At 41.7% G+C, this 20,789-nt stretch overlaps 1 protein-coding gene across 1 annotated transcript; it reads left to right on the top strand.

Annotated features, from left to right (window-relative positions):
• Positions 1–15,789: 15,789 nt before the first annotated feature.
• On the top strand, positions 15,790–20,527 carry LOC308693494 (uncharacterized protein). Its single transcript, XM_081370415.1, has 4 exons — positions 15,790–16,700; positions 17,210–17,324; positions 18,996–19,230; positions 19,486–20,527. Exons 3-4 carry the CDS (start codon positions 19,146–19,148, stop codon positions 20,334–20,336), a joined length of 936 nt encoding a protein of 311 aa, XP_081226541.1. The 5' UTR covers positions 15,790–16,700; positions 17,210–17,324; positions 18,996–19,145; the 3' UTR covers positions 20,337–20,527.
• The last annotated feature ends 262 nt before the right edge of the window (positions 20,528–20,789 follow it).

Genomic DNA, 20,789 nt, shown 5'->3' with positions numbered 1-20,789 from the left:
GTGTGTTTATCTATAGGCATGTTAAACATGGTTCTGTGAGACAACAACAAATATAAATAAAAAACTTACCATTCTGAAACGTCCTTTAACAGCTGTTCTTGAACTGGTTCTGCTCGATACTCTTCACTAACATTTTCTGGGTCTGATTCGGGCTCAAACTGGTATGGCAATATTAACGCCATTTTTTTATAATACACCGAAGCACAAACTACCGGTAAAGGTAAGGGGCGTGACGTTTCCGAACAATGTGCACTCAGCATTTAATGAATCACAACACAAATGGCAAGCTAACCAATCTCAGCCCATTGCATATATTTGACGGAGGGGTTTCATAGAACCAGGAAATCATCAGACCATTTTTACAAGGAGGGACAGAGCAGTGCAGAATAAAGGTAAAATATGTGAAACATAATGCATTTTTCAGCATGAATACATGTTACAGTGCACTCCACAATCACAATCAAGCATTCGAAAAAAGGTGTTTAACCACCCCTTTAAAGAAACACGCCGACTTTTTGGGACTTTAAAGGGGTCATATAATGCCATTTTTGTACAAGCTAATATGATTCTTTAGGGTCTAAATTAAAAGTTTTTAATATACTTTAATTAAAAATTCTCATTAGTATTGTAAGAAAACACTCATTTTACCTGGTCAAAAACAGCCCTGTTTTCAGCACGCCGTTTAAGTGCATGTGTCTTTAAATGATAATGAGCTTTGCTCACCCCGCCCCTCTGTTCTGTGCATACACCGTTTCTAACACAATAACCATAACGCATTGTTCATTATAAATGTGCTGGAGTAGTTTTCTCTCCCTCCAGCAGGAGGCGTTGTAGTTGTTATGAGTGTTATGTTTAACCTTTACTAGCATGAGAGTGAGAAAAACAGCACATGTTGAAATATGGTTGACAGCAGAATCCACTTCTGACGTGATCTTCATTCATCCTTCTTTGTTGTCTTACAGAAAGCATTGCTTGTGAGTATTTTATGTTTAATATGAGTCTTGAAAACAATATTTGCGAACATTTTTGTTAAACAAGATTATATTTGATAGTTTTTAGTTTTGATGAATGTTAGCCAGACTTTGCATAAATACATGTGAACATACATTGGAATACAGTCTACATGCTGTTTATTTGTTTCTTTTTGTAGTTTCACTCTGTCGATAATTGAAGGATACGTCAATAAAAGGACATCACACCTGTCAATTGTTGAGGAGTTTATCTATCTGCATAGCTGTGTCTGAGTCTAACAGTGAGGGCAGAATAGTGAAAAAGCACCTATCTACGCGACAACAAGTGGATGTTACATCAGCCTCAGCATAATCAACTATGTCTGAAGAAGGGAGAAAAAGCGCAGCGTCCGTCTGCTCCAAGAAATCGCATCACTCCAAAAGCTCTAAAGGTTCAGTTAAATCAGCTGCCAGTATAGCCGCTCTCAATGCTCGAGCTAAAGCTGAAGCAGCTCGTACAAGAGCAGAATTTGCAAAAATGGAAATTGAAATGAAAGTTAAGAAAGCAGAGCTTAAAGTAGAAGAGGTGCGCCTGGATGCCACACTACAAGCACTACAACAGCAGTGTGATGCAGAGGCCGCACAAGCTGAGGCGTATGTCTTTGAGAAAGCGGCCACTGATCTTGATGAAGAATCTGCATCGGGGTCCGTGAAGGTAGATTCCACAGAACGTACTCGCGACTATGTAAAACACCAAATAATCCTAAAGGCAGATTCAAGTCCATTTCGCATCACAGAGCACAATGATACTCTAGCAACAACTGTCCCATACGAGCCACCAAAACAAGAACCAGGCCAGTCTACGGACATAGAGTATCCCAATCTATCCCCAAGTGTAGACAAACGTAAAGATGTTCCCCAACTTTCCCAAAGCATTCCTGTGCAGAAACTTTCATTTGGAGCATTACCGACACATCAAAGTACGGGATACACTCCACAACATGGCAATATGACTGATATAGCCAGGTTTCTAGCACGACGTGACTTGCTCACTGGCGGCCTCAGAAAGTTCAGTGACAAGCCAGGAGACTATTGGGGATGGAAATCTTCATTTAACAATGTTATTGAGGATTTGAACCTGTCTGCTAGCGAAGAATTTGACTTGTTGATCAAATGGCTCGGAGCAGAGTCCGTTCAATATGCAAAACGTCTGAGAGCAGTGTATATTAACAGACCCTCTGAAGGATTGGGCAAAGTATGGGAAAGACTGGACGAGTGCTACGGCTCCCCTGAAGCCCTGGAGAAGGCGCTACTCGACAGACTTGAGCGGTTTCCGAGAATCTCCAACAAAGACCCATACCTCTTGAGAGAACTTCAAGATCTTCTCCTAGAGATAGAGGCTGCAAAGGAAGAAGGCTATATCCCAGGCCTACTGTACCTCGACACTGCAAGGGGCATTCATCCTGTTGTGGAGAAGTTACCCTTCAGGTTGCAAGAAAAATGGATGACGTATGGGTCTAAATACAAGGAGGAGCATTCTGTATCATTTCCACCATTCTCAGCATTTGTCACCTTCATTAGCAGGGAATCAAAAATGCGCAACGACCCAAGCTTTAAGCATTCAGTGCAACCCGGTATTGTACCCACTAAGATGAGGTTTCAGGACAAGCAGAGTAAGAGAGAAGCAATCTCAGTCATCCGGACTGAAGTGGTCAGCACTGAGCCAAATCCAACTGCAGGATCAAACATCCATGACCCAAATAAAGAATGCCCAATTCACAAGAAACCTCACGCGCTTAAAAAATGCAGAGCTTTCAGAGAAATGCCTTTGGAGGAGCGTAAGGTCTATATGAAGAGGAATCTGATATGTTTCCGATGTTGCGCATCCACTAATCATCAGGCAAAAATATGTAAAGCCGAGACCTTTTGTGCAGAATGTAACTCCAACTCACACATTACTGCTCTTCATCCTGGTCCTGCACCTTGGGCAACCACCACAGAGCCCTTTTCCGACAACGGCGGGGAGTGCAATATAGCTTTACCTACGGCCACGTCTACATGTACGCAAGTCTGTGGGAGTGAAGTTGAAAGTCACTCATGTGGCAAGATCAGTCCTGTATTCATTTATCCACAGGGCTCCCCTGAGAAGAAACTCAAAACCTACGCTATTTTGGACGACCAAAGCAACAGGTCACTTGCCAGATCTTCAATCTTCGATACGTTTGGCATCACCAAAGGCTGCTTCCCGTACAAGCTGAGAACCTGTGCAGGCCTTAAGGAAGCTACGGGGAGGAGAGCATACAACTTTATCGTCGAATCTGTTGATAGCAAGTCACGCCTTAAGCTCCAAACACTTATCGAATGTGACATGCTGCCGGACAATCGCAATGAGATTCCTAGACCTGAAGCCGCTCGTAACCATTCCCACCTCCAAGACATTGCATCCGACATTCCAGATGTTGATCCTGACGCTAAGATCCTGCTTCTCATTGGTAGGGATGTTATTCAAGCACACAAAGTTCTTGACCAACGCAATGGACCTCCAAATGCACCCTTTGCTCAGAAGCTAGCTCTAGGATGGGTGATTATTGGAAACATTTGTTTGGGTGGAGCTCACAAACCCGTACAGGCAAGCGTTTTCAAGACGAACATTTTGGACAATGGTCGCCCGAGTCACTTCCTTCCATGCAAGAACTTCATCCAAGTAAAGGAACGCATCATCCCACAAAGCCACAACAAGGTCAGTCTCCCTAACCATACTAAGAACACATCCATCGGAGAAACCGTGTTCCAACAAACAAGTTTGGATGAGAGACCTGGTTACTCTCAAGAGGAAACAGCCTTCCTGCAGATAATGAATAAGGAAGTCTATCAGGATAATACAAATAGTTGGGTTGCTCCCCTGCCCTTTCGTTCACCTAGGCCACGCCTTTCCAATAACAAGCAGCAAGCCGTCCAGCGCCTAGCTTCAGTTCGTCATATGCTGAACAAACGTCCTCACATGAAAAGTCACTTCCAGGAATTCATGCAAACCCTGTTTGACAACGGCCATGCGGAAATGGCGCCACCCCTTACTGGACAAGAAGAGTGTTGGTACCTTCCCTTCTTCGGAGTGTATCACCCCCGCAAGCTGGACCAAATAAGGGTTGTCTTCGACTCTAGCGCGCGATATGAAGGAGTGTCCCTCAATGACGTCCTTCTTACCGGTCCGAATCTCAACAACAGCCTGCTGGGAGTGCTCATGCGGCTCCGTGAAGAGAAGGTAGCTGTAACGGCTGATATTAAGCAGATGTTCCATTGCTTTGAGGTCAGGGAGGACCATCGGAACTTTTTGCGTTTTCTCTGGCACCAGAATAACGACATGGAACAACCAATCGTGGAGTACCGAATGACGGTACACGTCTTCGGCAACAGCCCATCGCCTGCAGTAGCAACCTATGGACTCAGGAGGGCATCAGAAGATCCAGAGAAAAGAGACAATACAACAAAACATCTTGTGGAACGTCATTTTTATGTCGATGATGGGCTTGTCTCCCTGCCATCAAGTACTGAGGCCATCTCTGTCATTCAAAAGGCTCAAGAAACCTTGGCCTCATCTAACTTGAGGCTGCATAAGATCGCCTCTAATGACATCACAGTAATGAAAGCATTCTCCAAGGAGGATCTTGCAAAGGGTCTGAAAGATCTCGACCTAGGAGCAGACAGTCCACCAATGCAAAGGAGTCTTGGAATAAGCTGGGACATTGCAACAGATGAGTTCACCTTCCAAGTGTCTACCGCTGAGAAACCCTACACTCGTAGAGGGGTACTTTCCATCATTAACAGTTTGTACGACCCTCTAGGTTTCGCAGCTCCGGTCAGCATCAAAGGCAGGGCCCTTTTGAGAGAGCTTTCAACGGATGCAGGTGAATGGGACGACCCACTTCCAGAACGAATGCGAGAAGAATGGAGTACATGGAGGGAATCCCTGAAGCATCTTGAACAAGTGCGAATACCAAGAATGTATACATCCATATCCTTCTGTGGTGCAGCCAAAAGGGAGCTCTGTATATTCTGTGACGCGTCCACCAAAGCTATTGCTGCCGTAGCTTATGTAAAGGTCACAGATACAGAAGGCAAGAGCGAACTTGGATTTGTGTTTGGCAAAGCTAAACTTGCCCCACAACAAGAGATAACTGTCCCGAGGCTGGAACTATGTGCAGCTGTTCTTGCCATCGAGATTGCAGACTTGATTTCAGAGGAGATCGATGTTCCATTCCATTGTACAAGGTTCTTCACAGACAGCAAGGTAGTACTTGGATACATACAAAATGAATCCAGAAGATTCTATGTCTACGTGTGTAATCGAGTTCAAAGGATTAGAAAATCATCCAGCCCAGAACAATGGAACTACGTGCAGACAGATTTAAACCCAGCCGATGTAGCTTCCAGGTCCATTCCAGCAAACACTCTGATGTCTAGCATGTGGCTCAAAGGACCAGATTTCCTGCTAGCAGCGCACGCAAAAGAGACCAAGTGCTGTTTTGAGTTACTCAGTCCAGACTCTGACCCTGAGATTCGCCCTACGGTGACAGCCTTTGCAACTCGTCTCACAGACTCTTTCCTAGATCCAAGTCGCTTTGAGTCCTTCTCAACTTGGACATCACTGCTTAGAACAATTGCAAGACTCGTTCATATCACCAGATGCTACAAGGGAAATGCTTATGGAAGCAAGTGTCAAGGTTGGCATATTTGCAAAAGTATCACCCCAGAGGACTATGGGAAAGCAAAAAGCATTATTCTGAGCTGTCTTCAACACAAGACTTATCCTGAAGTCTTTGTATGCATCGAAGCCCAGAAAGAGATACCAAAGCAAAATCCACTTAGAAACTTGTCGCCCTTCAAAGATGACGCTGACTGCCTTAGAGTTGGAGGTCGTCTTTCACAAGCAGACATGCAAAATGATGAAGCACATCCTTTCATCATCCCAGGAAAGCACCACGTGAGTACACTACTGGTACGGCATTATCACCAACAAGTACAGCATCAGGGACGCCATTTCACAGAGGGCGCTGTAAGAACAGCCGGATTATGGATTGTTGGCGGAAAACATTGCATCAGCTCCATCATTCACCACTGTGTCAAATGTCGCAAACTGAGATGGAACACAGAAACCCAAAAGATGTCCGACCTACCAATTGATCGTGTAACTGTCTGCCCACCATTTACTTACGTTGGCGTCGATGTCTTCGGACCCTGGACTATCAGTTCTCGTCGAACTCGTGGAGGTCTTGCCAATAGTAAGCGCTGGGCCGTCATTTTTACCTGCTTGGGTACCAGGGCCATCCATATCGAGGTAATCGAGTCAATGGAGTCATCCAGTTTCATCAACGCCTTACGACGGTTCATCTCCATTCGTGGACCAGTAAAGCAACTCAGGTCTGATTGCGGAACCAACTTCCTGGGTGCATGCAAGGAGCTTGGTATAACCTCAAACCAGTGTGATAACCCGGAGATACGAGATTTCTTGGATAGGAATGAATGCACATGGGTCTTTAACCCACCTCATGCCCCTTACATGGGAGGAAGTTGGGAGCGCATGATTGGGATTGTGAAGCGTATTCTCGACTCAATGTTAACTACCAGCTCAGTTCAGCTGCTGACCCATGAAGTTCTCGTTACCCTTCTTACAGAAGTAACCGCCATCGTAAACTCTCGACCTCTCATTCCTGTCTCATCTGATCCCGACTGTCCCTTCATTCTTACACCTGCTACACTCCTCACCCAGAAGAATGGATCTCCATCTATCCCTCCTGGAAGCTTTGGCAAATCAGACTTGTACGGACGCCAGTGGAGACAGGTGCAGCATCTTTCTAATGTCTTTTGGCACCGCTGGAGAACTCAATACTTGCCAACATTGCAAGATCGAAGAAAATGGCAGACGAACAGGCCAAATCTACAAGTAGGAGATCTTGTACTTTTAAAAGACAACCAAGCCAAAAGATGCCAATGGCCCATGGGAGTTGTGATCAATACCTTCCCCAGCCGAGATGGAAAAGTCAGGAAAGTAGAGATAAAAGTTGCTTCTGGGGGTACGTGCAAAACTTTCTTGAGACCAGTTACGGAGACTGTACTTCTGCTGCGCAACTCCAATGAATATAGCCAACAGTCCTAAGAATTAAGGGTGACATCCTATGGACGTCAGGCGGGGAGTGTGCTGGAGTAGTTTTCTCTCCCTCCAGCAGGAGGCGTTGTAGTTGTTATGAGTGTTATGTTTAACCTTTACTAGCATGAGAGTGAGAAAAACAGCACATGTTGAAATATGGTTGACAGCAGAATCCACTTCTGACGTGATCTTCATTCATCCTTCTTTGTTGTCTTACAGAAAGCATTGCTTGTGAGTATTTTATGTTTAATATGAGTCTTGAAAACAATATTTGTGAACATTTTTGTTAAACAAGATTATATTTGATAGTTTTTAGTTTTGATGAATGTTAGCCAGACTTTGCATAAATACATGTGAACATACATTGGAATACAGTCTACATGCTGTTTATTTGTTTCTTTTTGTAGTTTCACTCTGTCGATAATTGAAGGATACGTCAATAAAAGGACATCACACCTGTCAATTGTTGAGGAGTTTATCTATCTGCATAGCTGTGTCTGAGTCTAACAGTGAGGGCAGAATAATAAACGTGGGATTATGAATTATATTGAGAACGTCGTACATAGAAAACATGCCGTAATGTACCCTGAGTGTAAACAGCCGCATTCCACTGCCAACACACATTTCAGTGCAATCAACTTGTAAAAGTGCATGTACTTTGCATAATGACCCCTTTAACTTATTCACCGTATCCCCCAGAGTTAGATAAGTCCATACTGTTACGATCTCTAGTGAGTCATAACAAACAATAAGGGAGTCTCCACACGCCAGCAATAATTAATCAATGAATTTATTTATAAGTCAAAAGATTAGGGATCAGTTTAAGTGAAAATCAGTGTGCTAGTAGTTGTGTGTAAAGTTCGTAAATGAAAGTCAATCATCCAACCATCTCATATGAGATGGATCAAAGGGCGGCAGAGGTCTCCCATGTTCCTCACAATCTCCAGAGTTCTCCAAGCCGACAAGAGTCCAAACCAAACGAACGGAACAGAACCAGCCCAAGGATTACACAAGCTCAATCCTCTCCCCTCCTCCTCTCATCTCTGTCTCAGACTCTTATAGGAGGTAATAATTGCTTTCAGGTGTACAACCACTCACTCCGGCCAGTCACCTGTAACTCCGAGACAATGAGTTAATCACTGAGATCGTCACACACCCCCCTTTAAAAAAGATCCATTACAAATTGGATCGAAAATCAGAAAACAAAATTCATAATAAAAAAAACCCAGCACCATAAACTCAGAAATATTCAACACTCAATGGCATACCACCTCTGATCGCAGTACAACCATGATTTACACATTTCCTTCAATTCTCCCACACTGCCCCACCTTGCCGCCAGCAATCTGGATCCTGAAAGCAAATTAAGGTGACAAGAGAGCACAGAGAAACAGAAGTAACTGTAAAATCATTGTTTTTAATTGATCAGATCAGGAACACGGGACAACGCATCTGCCACTACGTTATCCGCTCCTTTGATGTGTTTCACAGTTAAATTATAGGGCTGTAGAAAAATAATCCACCGCATTAAGCGCTGACTTGGTGACTGTAAAGAATGCAAGAACGTTAAAGAATTGTGATCAGAAAACACTTCAACATGCATTCCTCCTCCCACATACACATCAAAGAACTGAAGAGCCCAGATTAAAGATAGAGCCTCTTGTTCGATCACAGAGTAATTTTTCTGATAAGTGTTAAACTTACGAGAAAAGAAGCTAACAGGATAGTCCAACCCATTCTCCCCTGTCTGTAATAAGACAGCTCCAGCACCAACCTGGCTGGCATCCACCTGTAACTTAAAGGGTTTCTCCAGCCTCGGGGCAGCCAGAACAGGAGCAGTAGTCAATAACAGTTTGACATTCTCAAAGGCTCTCTGACAATTTTCTCTCCATTCAAATATCACTGAATTCCTGAGCAAGTCAGTAAGCGGAGAAACCACGGTTGAAGAGTTAGAGCAGAACCCCCGGTAATAACCGACCATCCCCAAGAAACGCATAAGTTCTTTCTTGGTAGATGGAGAAGGAAACTGCTGAATGGCCAGAACTTTAGCCTGAACTGGACGTACTTTACCTTGGCCAACTTCTTTCCCCAAGTACATTACATTAGCCTTGGCAAACTCACACTTTGCCAAGTTAACTGTCAGATGTGCCTCAGTCAGCCGAGCCAAAAGAGCTCGCAAACGAATCAAGTGTTGTTCCCAAGTCTCGCTGAAAACAATAACGTCATCTAAATACACTGCACACCCCTCCAGCCCGAATACCACTCGGTTCATCAATCGCTGGAAAGTGGCAGGTGCATTTCGCAAGCCAAAACTCATAACAGAGTACGAGTATAATCCCGACGATGTTATAAAGGAAGTTACCTCTCTAGCTCTAGGAGTTAATGGAACTTGGGTATGTGGGTATATCTGAAAACAGACCAGAAAACTCCATTAACATCTGGGTTAGATCTTTATTTTGAACATCCGTTAAATGTACAAACAGAGCATCTAAATTCTGAAGAGTCTCAGAATTCTTTAATCGAGGTAACAAAACACAATCTTCAGGAACAACTGTATCCTCCTCAACCATATCTCCTCCCCCCTCTACAAAAGATTGATATGACTCAAAAGAAGCAGTAACAGGAGCAACTAATTTAGTTGGCTGAACCTCAGAATTTCGAGAACGATAAGATTTAAGCAAATTTACATGAAAACACTGTTTAGATTTACGCCTATCTGGAGTTGCGACTTGATAGTTTTCACCAGACAGCTTCCGAAGAACAGTATAGGGCCCAGTAAACTTAGCACATAAAGGAGACCCAGGAGATGGTAACAAAAGTAACACCTGGTCACCTGGTGTAAAGACACGCACTTAAGCCTGCTTATCAAAGTGATTCTTCATCTTCTCTTGCGCAATAGTCAGGTTCTTCTGTGCACTCAATCCGGCCAAAAACAAACGTCTACGAAACCCATTCATATACTCTACCAAATTTTGCGGAGGATCCTCCTCAACTAGTCCCTCACGCAAAACAGAAAGAGGTCCACGTACACTATGACCGAAGACTAAATCGTTTGGGCTAAATCGCAAACTCTCCTGCTGTACTTCCCTAGCAGCAAGTAAAAGCCAGGGTAAACCCTCCTCCCAGTCACGATTTAGCTCTACACAATAAGCACGCAAAAGTGACTTCAAAGTCTGGTGAAATCGTTCAATCACACCCTGACTTTGAGGACGAAATATGCTTGATCGATTGTGTTTCACTTTAAGTACTTTCAGAACTTCAGCAAACATACGAGACGTAAAATTAGTACCGTTATCACTTTGAATAATTTTAGGTATCCCGAAAATAGATATGAACTGAGTTAACGCCTTGACAACTGATTTAGTGGTAATGCTTCGGAGAGCATAAGCAGCTGGACAACGGGTTGCTTGACACATAACGGTCAACAGATATATACTCCCCGACTTTGATGGAGGCAGTGGTCCCACGCAATCAATTAATAAATGCTCAAACAGTTTGCTTGTAACAACGATGGAACTTAAAGGCACTGGTTTCAATAACTGGTTTGGCTTCCCAGTTACCTGGCACGTGTGACACGTTCGGATGAAGGATGATATATCCTTCTTTAACCGGGGCCAGTAAAACTGTCTTAAAATTTTGTCATAGGTCTTTTTTACTCCTAAATGTCCAGCCACTTCACCATGTGCTTGTTGTAATACAATGTCTCGAAATTGTTTTGGCACTACCACTTGAATTAAACACTCTTGGCTTACATCAATCTTTCTACTGGGAACATACTTCCTTAGAAGCACCTCATTTTGGATAAAACATCCACTAACAGCACTCCTTACCTCCTGAGGCGAAATTACAGCATCAAACAACTTCTGCAACTCAGGGTCCTCCTGCTGTGCTTCTACCAACTCCTTGTGAGAAATAGGTGAAAGGGTAGACAAACCAGGCACAACATATTTTGACACTTGTTTCTCAAACGCCATCTCACGACTCCTAGCACGAGTCACAACACAAGAAGTAAACACTTCAGGAAAAGTTTGATGCAAATTTTTAGAGTTCTCAATGACTGGAATAGGCACTACCTCAGGAGGTGGAATCACCTCGCGCCATACTCTACCTCCAGCCAAATTGTTGCCCAGGATGACAGCAACCCCATCCACTGGTAAAGATGGACGAATTCCTAAAGATACTTCTCCACAAATCAGGTCAGAAGTCAGGTGTACTCTATGTAGAGGAACAGAAAGGGTGTTTAATCAAATTCCCCTAATCAGAACACTCCTATCTTCACTTGAAATCTGAGAAAAGGGCAGAACAGATTCAAGAATAAAAGACTCTGATGATCCTGTATCTCTCAAGATTTTAACTGGTATTTTATCCTCAGAGCCTGTCAAAGACACATAACCCTCCGTAATAAACGGTACAAAATTCTTTAAGGCTACTAATTTGGAGTCACATACTTCCTTTCCTATTTCTAATGAAGTACAATGATCGCTGCTAGTTTCAGTAACATCAGTCACTAACACGGGACTAACATGCGATTTCTTTTTCCCCACATTCCACTTAGCAGCCAAAACTGGGCATTTGTTTTTCCAATGGCCCAGACTAAAACAATAGTTACACACCAAGTCTTTATCGGATTTCATCCGACCTCTGTTCTCTGATTTTGAAGGATACGTTTGTTCACATTTCTTTGCTCCAGCTCTATTTTCATTAAAGTTACAACTCTGCGGACTTGATCTGTCTTCTCTATATACCCTTCTATGCGTTAATACATAATCATCTGCCAAAACTGCAGCTTCCATTGCATCTTTTGTTTTTTTCTCATTTAAGTATGTAGCAATGTAATCGGGCACAATATTCTTGAGTTGTTCTAAAATGATTAAATCACGCAATTTTTCAAAGTTATCAACAGCGGACGCAACACACCAACGATCAAAATAAGAAACCAGATCTCTTACCACCTCACAGTGAGTCTGACGATCACCTTTTCTCCAGCTTCGAAATCGCTGGCGATAGGCTTCAGGAACTAGTTCGTAGGCCTTCAAAATAGCAACTTTTACCTTGTCATAATCCTTTCTGTCCTCCATTGGAAGTGCGGCAAACGCCTCCTGTGCTTTTCCCGTGATTACCGTTTGAAGCATGACAATTCGGATAGACCTCGGCCAATCTCTTTCTTCGGACATAGTCTCGAATAGAGAAAAGAAAATATCAGGGTCATGGTCATTAAATCTAGGAAGCAGTCTTAGATTACTTGACAAGTCAAACCCATCAGATAAACCTGAACCTCTCTCCCCGACATCTGACATTCTCCCTTCCTTTACTAATCTCAAACGCGCCACCTGCAACTCATGATCACGTGTGGACTCCTCAGTGGCTATTCTCATTCCCCTCCAGCCCGAATACCACTCGGTTCATCAATCGCTGGAAAGTGGCAGGAGCATTTCGCAAGCCAAAACTCATAACAGAGTACGAGTATAATCCCGACGATGTTATAAAGGAAGTTACCTCTCTAGCTCTAGGAGTTAATGGATATAGCCAGTACCCTTTAAGAAGATCCAACTTACTCACAAAGTTAGCTGTACCCACCTGATCTACACAATCCTCCATTCGAGGAAGTGGAAAAACATCAGGCTTTGTGATGGCGTTTAACTTGCGGTAGTCTGTACAAAATCTATAAGTTGAATCTGCTATCCCGGACGAGCCCCCATTTGTTACGATCTCTAGTGAGTCATAACAAACAATAAGGGAGTCTCCACACGCCAGCAATAATTAATCAATGAATTTATTTATAAGTCAAAAGATTAGGGATCAGTTTAAGTGAAAATCAGTGTGCTAGTAGTTGTGTGTAAAGTTCGTAAATGAAAGTCAATCATCCAACTATCTCATATGAGATGGATCAAAGGGCGGCAGAGGTCTCCCATGTTCCTCACAATCTCCAGAGTTCTCCAAGCCGACAAGAGTCCAAACCAAACGAACGGAACAGAACCAGCCCAAGGATTACACAAGCTCAATCCTCTCCCCTCCTCCTCTCATCTCTGTCTCAGACTCTTATAGAAGGTAATAATTGCTTTCAGGTGTACAACCACTCACTCCGGCCAGTCACCTGTAACTCCGAGACAATGAGTTAATCACTGAGATCGTCACAATACATACCCTTTTCATCTCCATGCGTGTAGTAATTCCGTCTGACGCACCCACCGCTAGCCTAGCTTAGCACAAAGACTGGAGGTAAACGGCTCCAGCTAGCATACTGCTTAGAGCCCTGCACGGGCCAAAAAATCCAGCCCTAACCCAGCCCTGGCCCGTGGTGTATTCAATGTATTTTTGGAGTTTTATTAAAAGAAAAGAGACTGCTCTCGGTTTATGTAATCCGTATGAAATGTGCATTTCTCTCTGGCACGTTCACTACTGTGAAGATCGCGAGTCAGAATCGTCAACCTCATCTTTGCAGCCGACACTGACACAGAAAACACTTGTTTATTAATAAACAATTAAAATGTCTCCTTGCTATATTTGACATACATAATCATTACTTTGCCGGTTCTTTATAACATCTTTTAGGTGCTTTATTGGCAGTGCCACCCGTACATGCATGAACACATCAGCACCGAAAACATGGAGATTTTTTTAAATTGATTTTCCGCTATTAAATCAGGGTTCACTTCAATATTCACATTTAGGAATGGGACGTTTACCGGTTTCACGATAAACCACGATAAAATGTCCTGACGGTTAGTATTATCGTTTAAATTTAATTATCATTAAAACCGTGTTTAATTGTCATGATTTGGAAAACTTGCGGTAAATCTTGTCCAGCCAGAATCAGTCTGAAGCAGGCATGAGCATGCAACATTGTTTTTTGCATGAGAAGACATGGCGGAAAGCAGTGACAGTGCTCGCAAGATTTTTCAGCCATCCAAGAGGACAAAATCTGAGGTGTGGTCGTATTTTGTCTATTACAAGAGTTCTGAGGGCAATTTAATCGCGGATGGGCACCCTGTCTGCAGATCTTGCAAGAGCAAAGTCGCTGCAAAAGGGGGAAAAACGTCAAATCTGCTGACAACCACCCACTGTTATAGGCTATAGCGAATGCAAGGTAAGTTAACTTTACCTCAATACCAAAACTAACTTGGGCAAAAATAATTGGACAAAAAAAATATTGATTAGAGATGAAATATTTCATTATTTCACTTGTAATTGACACAAAGCATCTGAAAGAAAAGTTTTACAGCAAGTGACTTTGAGCCAAGACGAACGAACATGTTTAAACTATTAAGTGACATTTAAGTGTGATTTAAGGTATAATGTATTGTATTAATTTATAGTAAACGTATTACACATTTTTATTTTACCACAGAAATAATTTCAGGGACATGAAATATAACAATGAGCCCCATCGAGTCGTCATACACCACCATCAGCTGGCGAATGTTGCCATTAAGTCCGTGGTGGAAAGCTGTAAGTAGCGCGGTTTCGTTCCAACTGCTAGATGCCACCAGGGTGCAGAACTGGAGAGCATAGTAACAAACTGATTGTTTACCTTGACGAAGATTGAAGAGCTGATCATGGATAGATCATTCTGAAGCTGTTTGGCTGAAAACTTCTTTGAAGTGGTGGATGAAATTGGAGAGGGACTTGGTGACTTGAGCATTTGAATTCCATAATGATTGAGCCCACGGCAGGCAGGACATCAGCGGGAATGGTGGGTGGGTTATCCGGTGGTGATGGAAGTAAAGAGAGAGGGACAGCACGTGGCAGATCCATCGCTGGTTCCGTGGGGGTTCTGCATGCGGCCTGGTCTTCTATCAGATTTAGTGAAGAATCAGGCAGGTGAGTAAGATCAACAATGATTTATTGAGAACAGAAGCTCGGAACCAGCGGATGTAATGGTGAGTAGGTAATGCAGTGCTGAGATGATGAATAAACTTAGCTGAATGAGTAATATGAATGTCTTTGCAGGTGGAGAAGAAACCAGAGCGGAAAACAGACGATGATGATGATCAGCAGAGATGGCAAATAGTAGACGGGAATAGGAGACTAAAGAAGATGATCGCATGTAGGTAGATCGGGTAAGTCTTTAGAGTGAGTCATGTGTGTCTATGTAGAGATGAGACCAGACAGTGAACTGAAGGTGCAGTGGGTTTATAAAGGGAGTTGGTGAAGAGGTGATGATGAGGTGCAGGTGTGGTGAATCAGTATTCTGGGGAGAGTGAACGAGTGGGCGGAGTGTGCAGATCTAGTGGATCCCTGACAATTCATACGCCTATGCATTATTTTTCTCACATGAATAGGGTAAAATATTTAACCTTTAGATTACCATTAAATTTAGTGAGTTGATTACTTATATCAAGACAAACAAAAAATGTATTACAAGTTTTTTTTTTTTTATTGTTTGTTAACATGGACAAATGGTGCATAATCTTATTACGTATGTACTAATTTGCTTAAATAACACAACAGATGGAAACATTGGGTATAGCCAGGTGAAAATGTCTGAATCTTGTTGACATATAACAGTAAAATATATGTTAAGGTCTGAATGGAACCCATTTAGGCTACCCATGAGCATTAATACACAGAGGCAGGGAGATGTACTTTAAACCAGCCTTTATTAATTATTATTGCAGAGATGGGGTTTGGGGCTGGGTCTGTGGGACTGTTTCTGGGGGACGAGTCTGAGGGAAGAACAGGAGACAAGGGTAAGGAGAATGCAGAAGACAAAAGGTAGGTAAAATAAAAAGTGAACCCCCAGAAACATGCTATGTGCATATAGCTGCTAACTGTATTTGTTGTTTGTTGATTTTCAAATATAAAACTTGTTGAAATGGTTTCAGTGTGTGTATCACTTTTTTGAACATTTCCATCTTATTTTTAACAAAACAGTGATAATATTGATAATTGTGATAACTTTGGTCACTATAATTGTGATATGAAATTTTCATACCGTCCCATCCCTATTCACATTTATCCTACTACAGTGGCTCAATCTTAAGTTTATAAAGCGACGAGAATACTTTTTGTGCGCAAAAAAAAAAAAACAACTTTATTCCACTATTCATTTCCTTCTCTCTGGGCCTCAAGTCTTTTTACGTAGTGTGATAGCGCAGCGCGTCTGTGTTGTACGTCACATGCTGGTCACACGTAGGCTCACTATTGGCCAATGCTGGTCATGTGTGTGATGTGTGTGACGTAAACACAGAAGCGCTACGCAGTTATACTACGTGAAAAGACTCGAGGCCCAGAGAGAAGGAAATGAATAGTGGAATAAAGTCGTTATTTTGTTTTGTTTTTTGCGCACAAAAAGTATTCTCGTCGCTTTATAAACTTAAGATTGAGCCACTGTAGACACTTGGACTATATTAACGATGTCTTTATTTTCTGGGCCAGCAAGTTATAACGTCTATAGAAGTCTATGGAGGAGTGAGACAGCTCTCAGATTTAATCAAAAATATCTTAATTTGTGTTCCAAAGACGAACGAAAGTCTTACGGGGTTGGAACAACATGAGGGTGAGTAATTACTGACAGAATTTTCATTTTTGGGTGAACTAACCCTTTAATGTTTTAATATGTTTCAGTCCCGATGGAAGTGAAAGAGCAAGAACTGAAGTTAAAGGTAATGATGCTGTAATTTGTTTCAGCCTGTTGACCAGGGCTCTGAACCGGTTCAAGGAATGAAAACGAAAATTGGAAACGAACGAAATTTTATCAGGAACAAAAACGAAAACAAAATCAATTTTAATCGTTCTGAACAGAAACGTTTATTTAAAATGACTATTATGAATATTTTAATTTGCCATTGACCAATCATGAATTTAGTAGTTCAGCATGTGACGTTGACACATTAAGCGTGAGTGAAATGCCCACGCAGCAGTCATCGGCAGACAATCTCTTCGGCACAATAAGATTTGTCTTAATTAACCCACAGTAGGCTACCCATCCAATGTTTAGAGGTATGTTAAAGTTAAAACATGCTTAGAAACGTGAAGATAGCTATACGAAGTTATGATAACTATTTTTTGTTTTGTTTCTCTTCTGTAATTAATGTGAGTGAGCTATTTTTCAGAATGTAAAAAAGTCCTAGGCCCATATAATAGCTCATACCACTGTCAATTACTTTTTTAGATGGGTCGCCACCAAGAAAATCCTTTTCGACATTATTTCTCCTATGACAAGTCGTCTAACAAGTCTGTCTGCAATATTGAAGGATGCGGGGCAGAAGTAACCGGTTATCACGGAGGTAACTTGCAGAGGCACATTCAACGTAAACATCCTGCAGAGTATGTTGATTCAACCAGCAATAAAAGACCAGCATCTACAGCAGATGGACAAACAACTCTGGATTTGGTTATAGTTAAAAAGCCAAAGACAACAGGCCTACATATTAAACTGAATCTTAATGTTCTAAAAGATGCGTGCATAGAGCTAGTAATTGTCAACGGGAGACTATTTACATTGATGGAAGACACTGGCTTCAGAAAAATTATCGACCCATTACAACAGGCTATAGGAAATGATTTCACTATCAGCTCCTCAAATATCCGTGATATAGTGTCAAGTGTTGCTCAGGTGAGAAGGGAAAAGCTCAAGAATGAGTTAAAGGGAAGGCTACTAATGCTTAAAATAGATTCAGCCACATGCAGAGACCGATCTGTTCTTGGCGTAAATGTACAGTACACTGATGGAGAAAAAAATTGTGTTGCGCACTTTGGCCAAAGGGGAGCTAACTGAACGACACACAGCCGCATACATTTCATCCTTTGTGAAGGATGTTTTGCAAGAATATAATGTTGAAATACGGCAAGTTTTCTCTGTAATGTCAGATAACGGCGCTAACATGTTAAAAGGCAGTGTCTTTACTATCCGATATGCAAGAGGGCATCCCATCTAATGAAGCGAATGAAACTGATCCCTTGGGCGCAGGAATGGATGAGGATGAGATAGATGCAATCCAAGGTGAAACACCGGATGTCGTAATTGAACTTGACTCGGTGATGTCAGGACATGTGTTGCGCAGTGTGAGGTGCTCGGCTCTACCCTGCAGTTAGCAGTTGACGACGCATTAAAAGAGCAACAGTCATCCAATTTGATTTCTAAAGCAAGACGCACCCAAAACGTTGTCACTCTTCTTAAAGTCGGCATGAAACGGAAGTTGAGATTGTAATTTTGTGACGGGAGCATAATGAGGGTCCTTACATACAAACCGAAGCATTGAGAACTTTGTAAGTGTACAGACAGTTTAATAAGAAGATACTTTATAAAGACAGTACATTACGCATTTACAGGCAGGATCCATCTTGGAAAACAGTCTCGACTAGTCGAGCCACGAACGCCGTGCGATGTGAGCTGGTCGATAGGAATTACGTTTGTGAAATCTAATGTAGCATGGCGTTCGAGACTGTTTTCCAAGATGGATCCTGCCTGTAAATGCGTAATGTACTGTCTTTATAAAGTATCTTCTTATTAAACTGTCTGTACACTTACAAAGTTCTCAATGCTTCGGTTTGTATGTAGGGACCCTCATTATGCTCCCGTGTTAGTGTGAGGCTATTTTCAGCCTTGTTAGTGGTATTAACTAGCGATTTACTTTTACTTACTCTCTGTCCTATATACTAGTGTTATGAGCTAATCTGTTTTTATAAATAAAACTCTTTACATTCGATTTTCATGAAAACGCATCGCAGGGAACGATCGACTCGGTAACCATGTGTTAATTACCCCTAGGTTCATTTTTCACTTGATTTGTCCTTTAAGACCTGCTGTTGACACCAATAAAATGAGCTTAATGTGCCAATTTACAGAAGATCTCAGACATCACCATAATGAATGAGCTGAAAACAGGGAACTTTTGGAGACAAAGAGGCTTTTCAGCAGCAGTTTAACATGATGGCCCTGTACTTTTTAAATGCAGATTGGATAAAAACACAGTGATCACAGTTCACACCTGCAGTGAAGCCCCTCCCACAACAATTCACCAATAAATACTGGGAATATTCCCATCATCCTACAAGAGAAGGACAAACTCCAGGAGTAGCAGCTGAAATCTGTGTGACTGTTAAAGATGGAGTTTATTAAAGAGGAGATTGAAGACATGAGAGATCCAGAACCATCCAGAATAAAACATGAAGATACTGAGGAACAAATAGGTTGGTGTCCATTCTTGATTCTTCATTGTTGACTGCTTTGGTAGATGTGAATTAATAAGCAGTATATGGTTGATAAATGATAGAGAAATACATCCAAATAATCATTACCTTGTATATAGTAGTTGTCAAACATAGTTTTACTATATTAACAAGTAAATGACAGAACAAAAAGTGAAAGATCTGATCTCTGTTGCTTTCTGCTATTAAATAAGGGTTCACTTGAACTGATTCTAACTGTATTTCTGTGTATTTTAGACCAGGTGAGAGTGAAAGAGCAAAGACAAGAACTGAATGAAGTGGAGGAGGAACATTGTAACTTTAAAATTCAAAGAACAAAAGCCAAGACGCACTCCTGCACTCAGTGTGGAAAGAGTTTCACACGGAAAGAAAACCTTAACACACACATGAGAATTCACACTGGAGAGAAACCGTATACATGCACTCAGTGTGGAAAGAGTTTCACATCTTCATCCAGATTCAAGTATCATCTGCGTATTCACTCTGGAGAAAAACCATTTAACTGTGATCAGTGTGGTAAAGATTTTATTTCATCATCAAATCTAAAAGATCACCTGAAAGTTCATTCAGATGAGAGGCCTTATGTGTGTTCTCTCTGTGGAAAGAGTTTTTCAAGGCTGTACAGTTTTAAACAGCACCAGAAAACACACAATGAAGTGAGAGATCATGTGTGTTGTGACTGTGGGAAGAGCTTTAGTACTTCTGGTGATCTGAAACTGCACCAAAGAATTCATACTGGAGAAAGACCTTACAAGTGCTCATATTGTGACAAGAGTTTCATTCGGTCCGGACACCTTAAAGAACACGAGCGAGTTCATACTGGAGAGAAGCCGTACTACTGTACTCAGTGTGGGAAGAGTTTCACACATAAAGGAGACCTTAAGACACACATGAGAATTCATACTGGAGAAAAACCTTACAAGTGCTCATATTGTGACAAGAGTTTCACTCAGTCTGCACACCTGAAAGAACACGAGCGAGTTCATACTGGAGAGAAGCCGTACGACTGTACTCAGTGTGGGAAGAGTTTCGCCAAATCAAGTAATCTAGCGAATCATATTAGAAAGCATTGTTCTGTGTCACAGTGAACAAATGTTTGGAAACAAATGTAGAAAAACAACAATCAGTTATTTGTTATTTGAATCTGTTCCCTGAATTTGATCAGGTTTTTTTTTTTTTTTCAGTTTAGTTACATAAAGCATGTTATTACATAAACAGATGTATATACAATAACATACATCTGTACAATAACAACAAATAAAATGACAATTTCACTGACAATGTGTGATTTTTTTTTTTGGTTTTGAGTAAATGGTTTTTACAGATCCAATAATTAATATAAGCTGTGAGATTAAGATAAAGCAAACGTATAAATGAAATATACTTTAGTTCTGTGACGTTAGTTTTGTGGAAGTTGTTTTTAAGTTGTAACTTTCTGACTTGTCATTTAGCTGTCAGTGTAAGGCAGTTCTTTGTCTCTAGTAAAACAATAAAAAACGTCCTAAAAAGCCAGTTTTCAGTTGCTAACAGGTAAAGTTCGA

The sequence above is a fragment of the Scardinius erythrophthalmus genome, assembly GCF_964197995.2.
Source record: "Scardinius erythrophthalmus genome assembly, chromosome: 7".
In the NCBI taxonomy this organism is placed as follows: domain Eukaryota; kingdom Metazoa; phylum Chordata; class Actinopteri; order Cypriniformes; family Leuciscidae; genus Scardinius; species Scardinius erythrophthalmus.
This window is presented reverse-complemented; position numbering and strand designations above follow the sequence as displayed.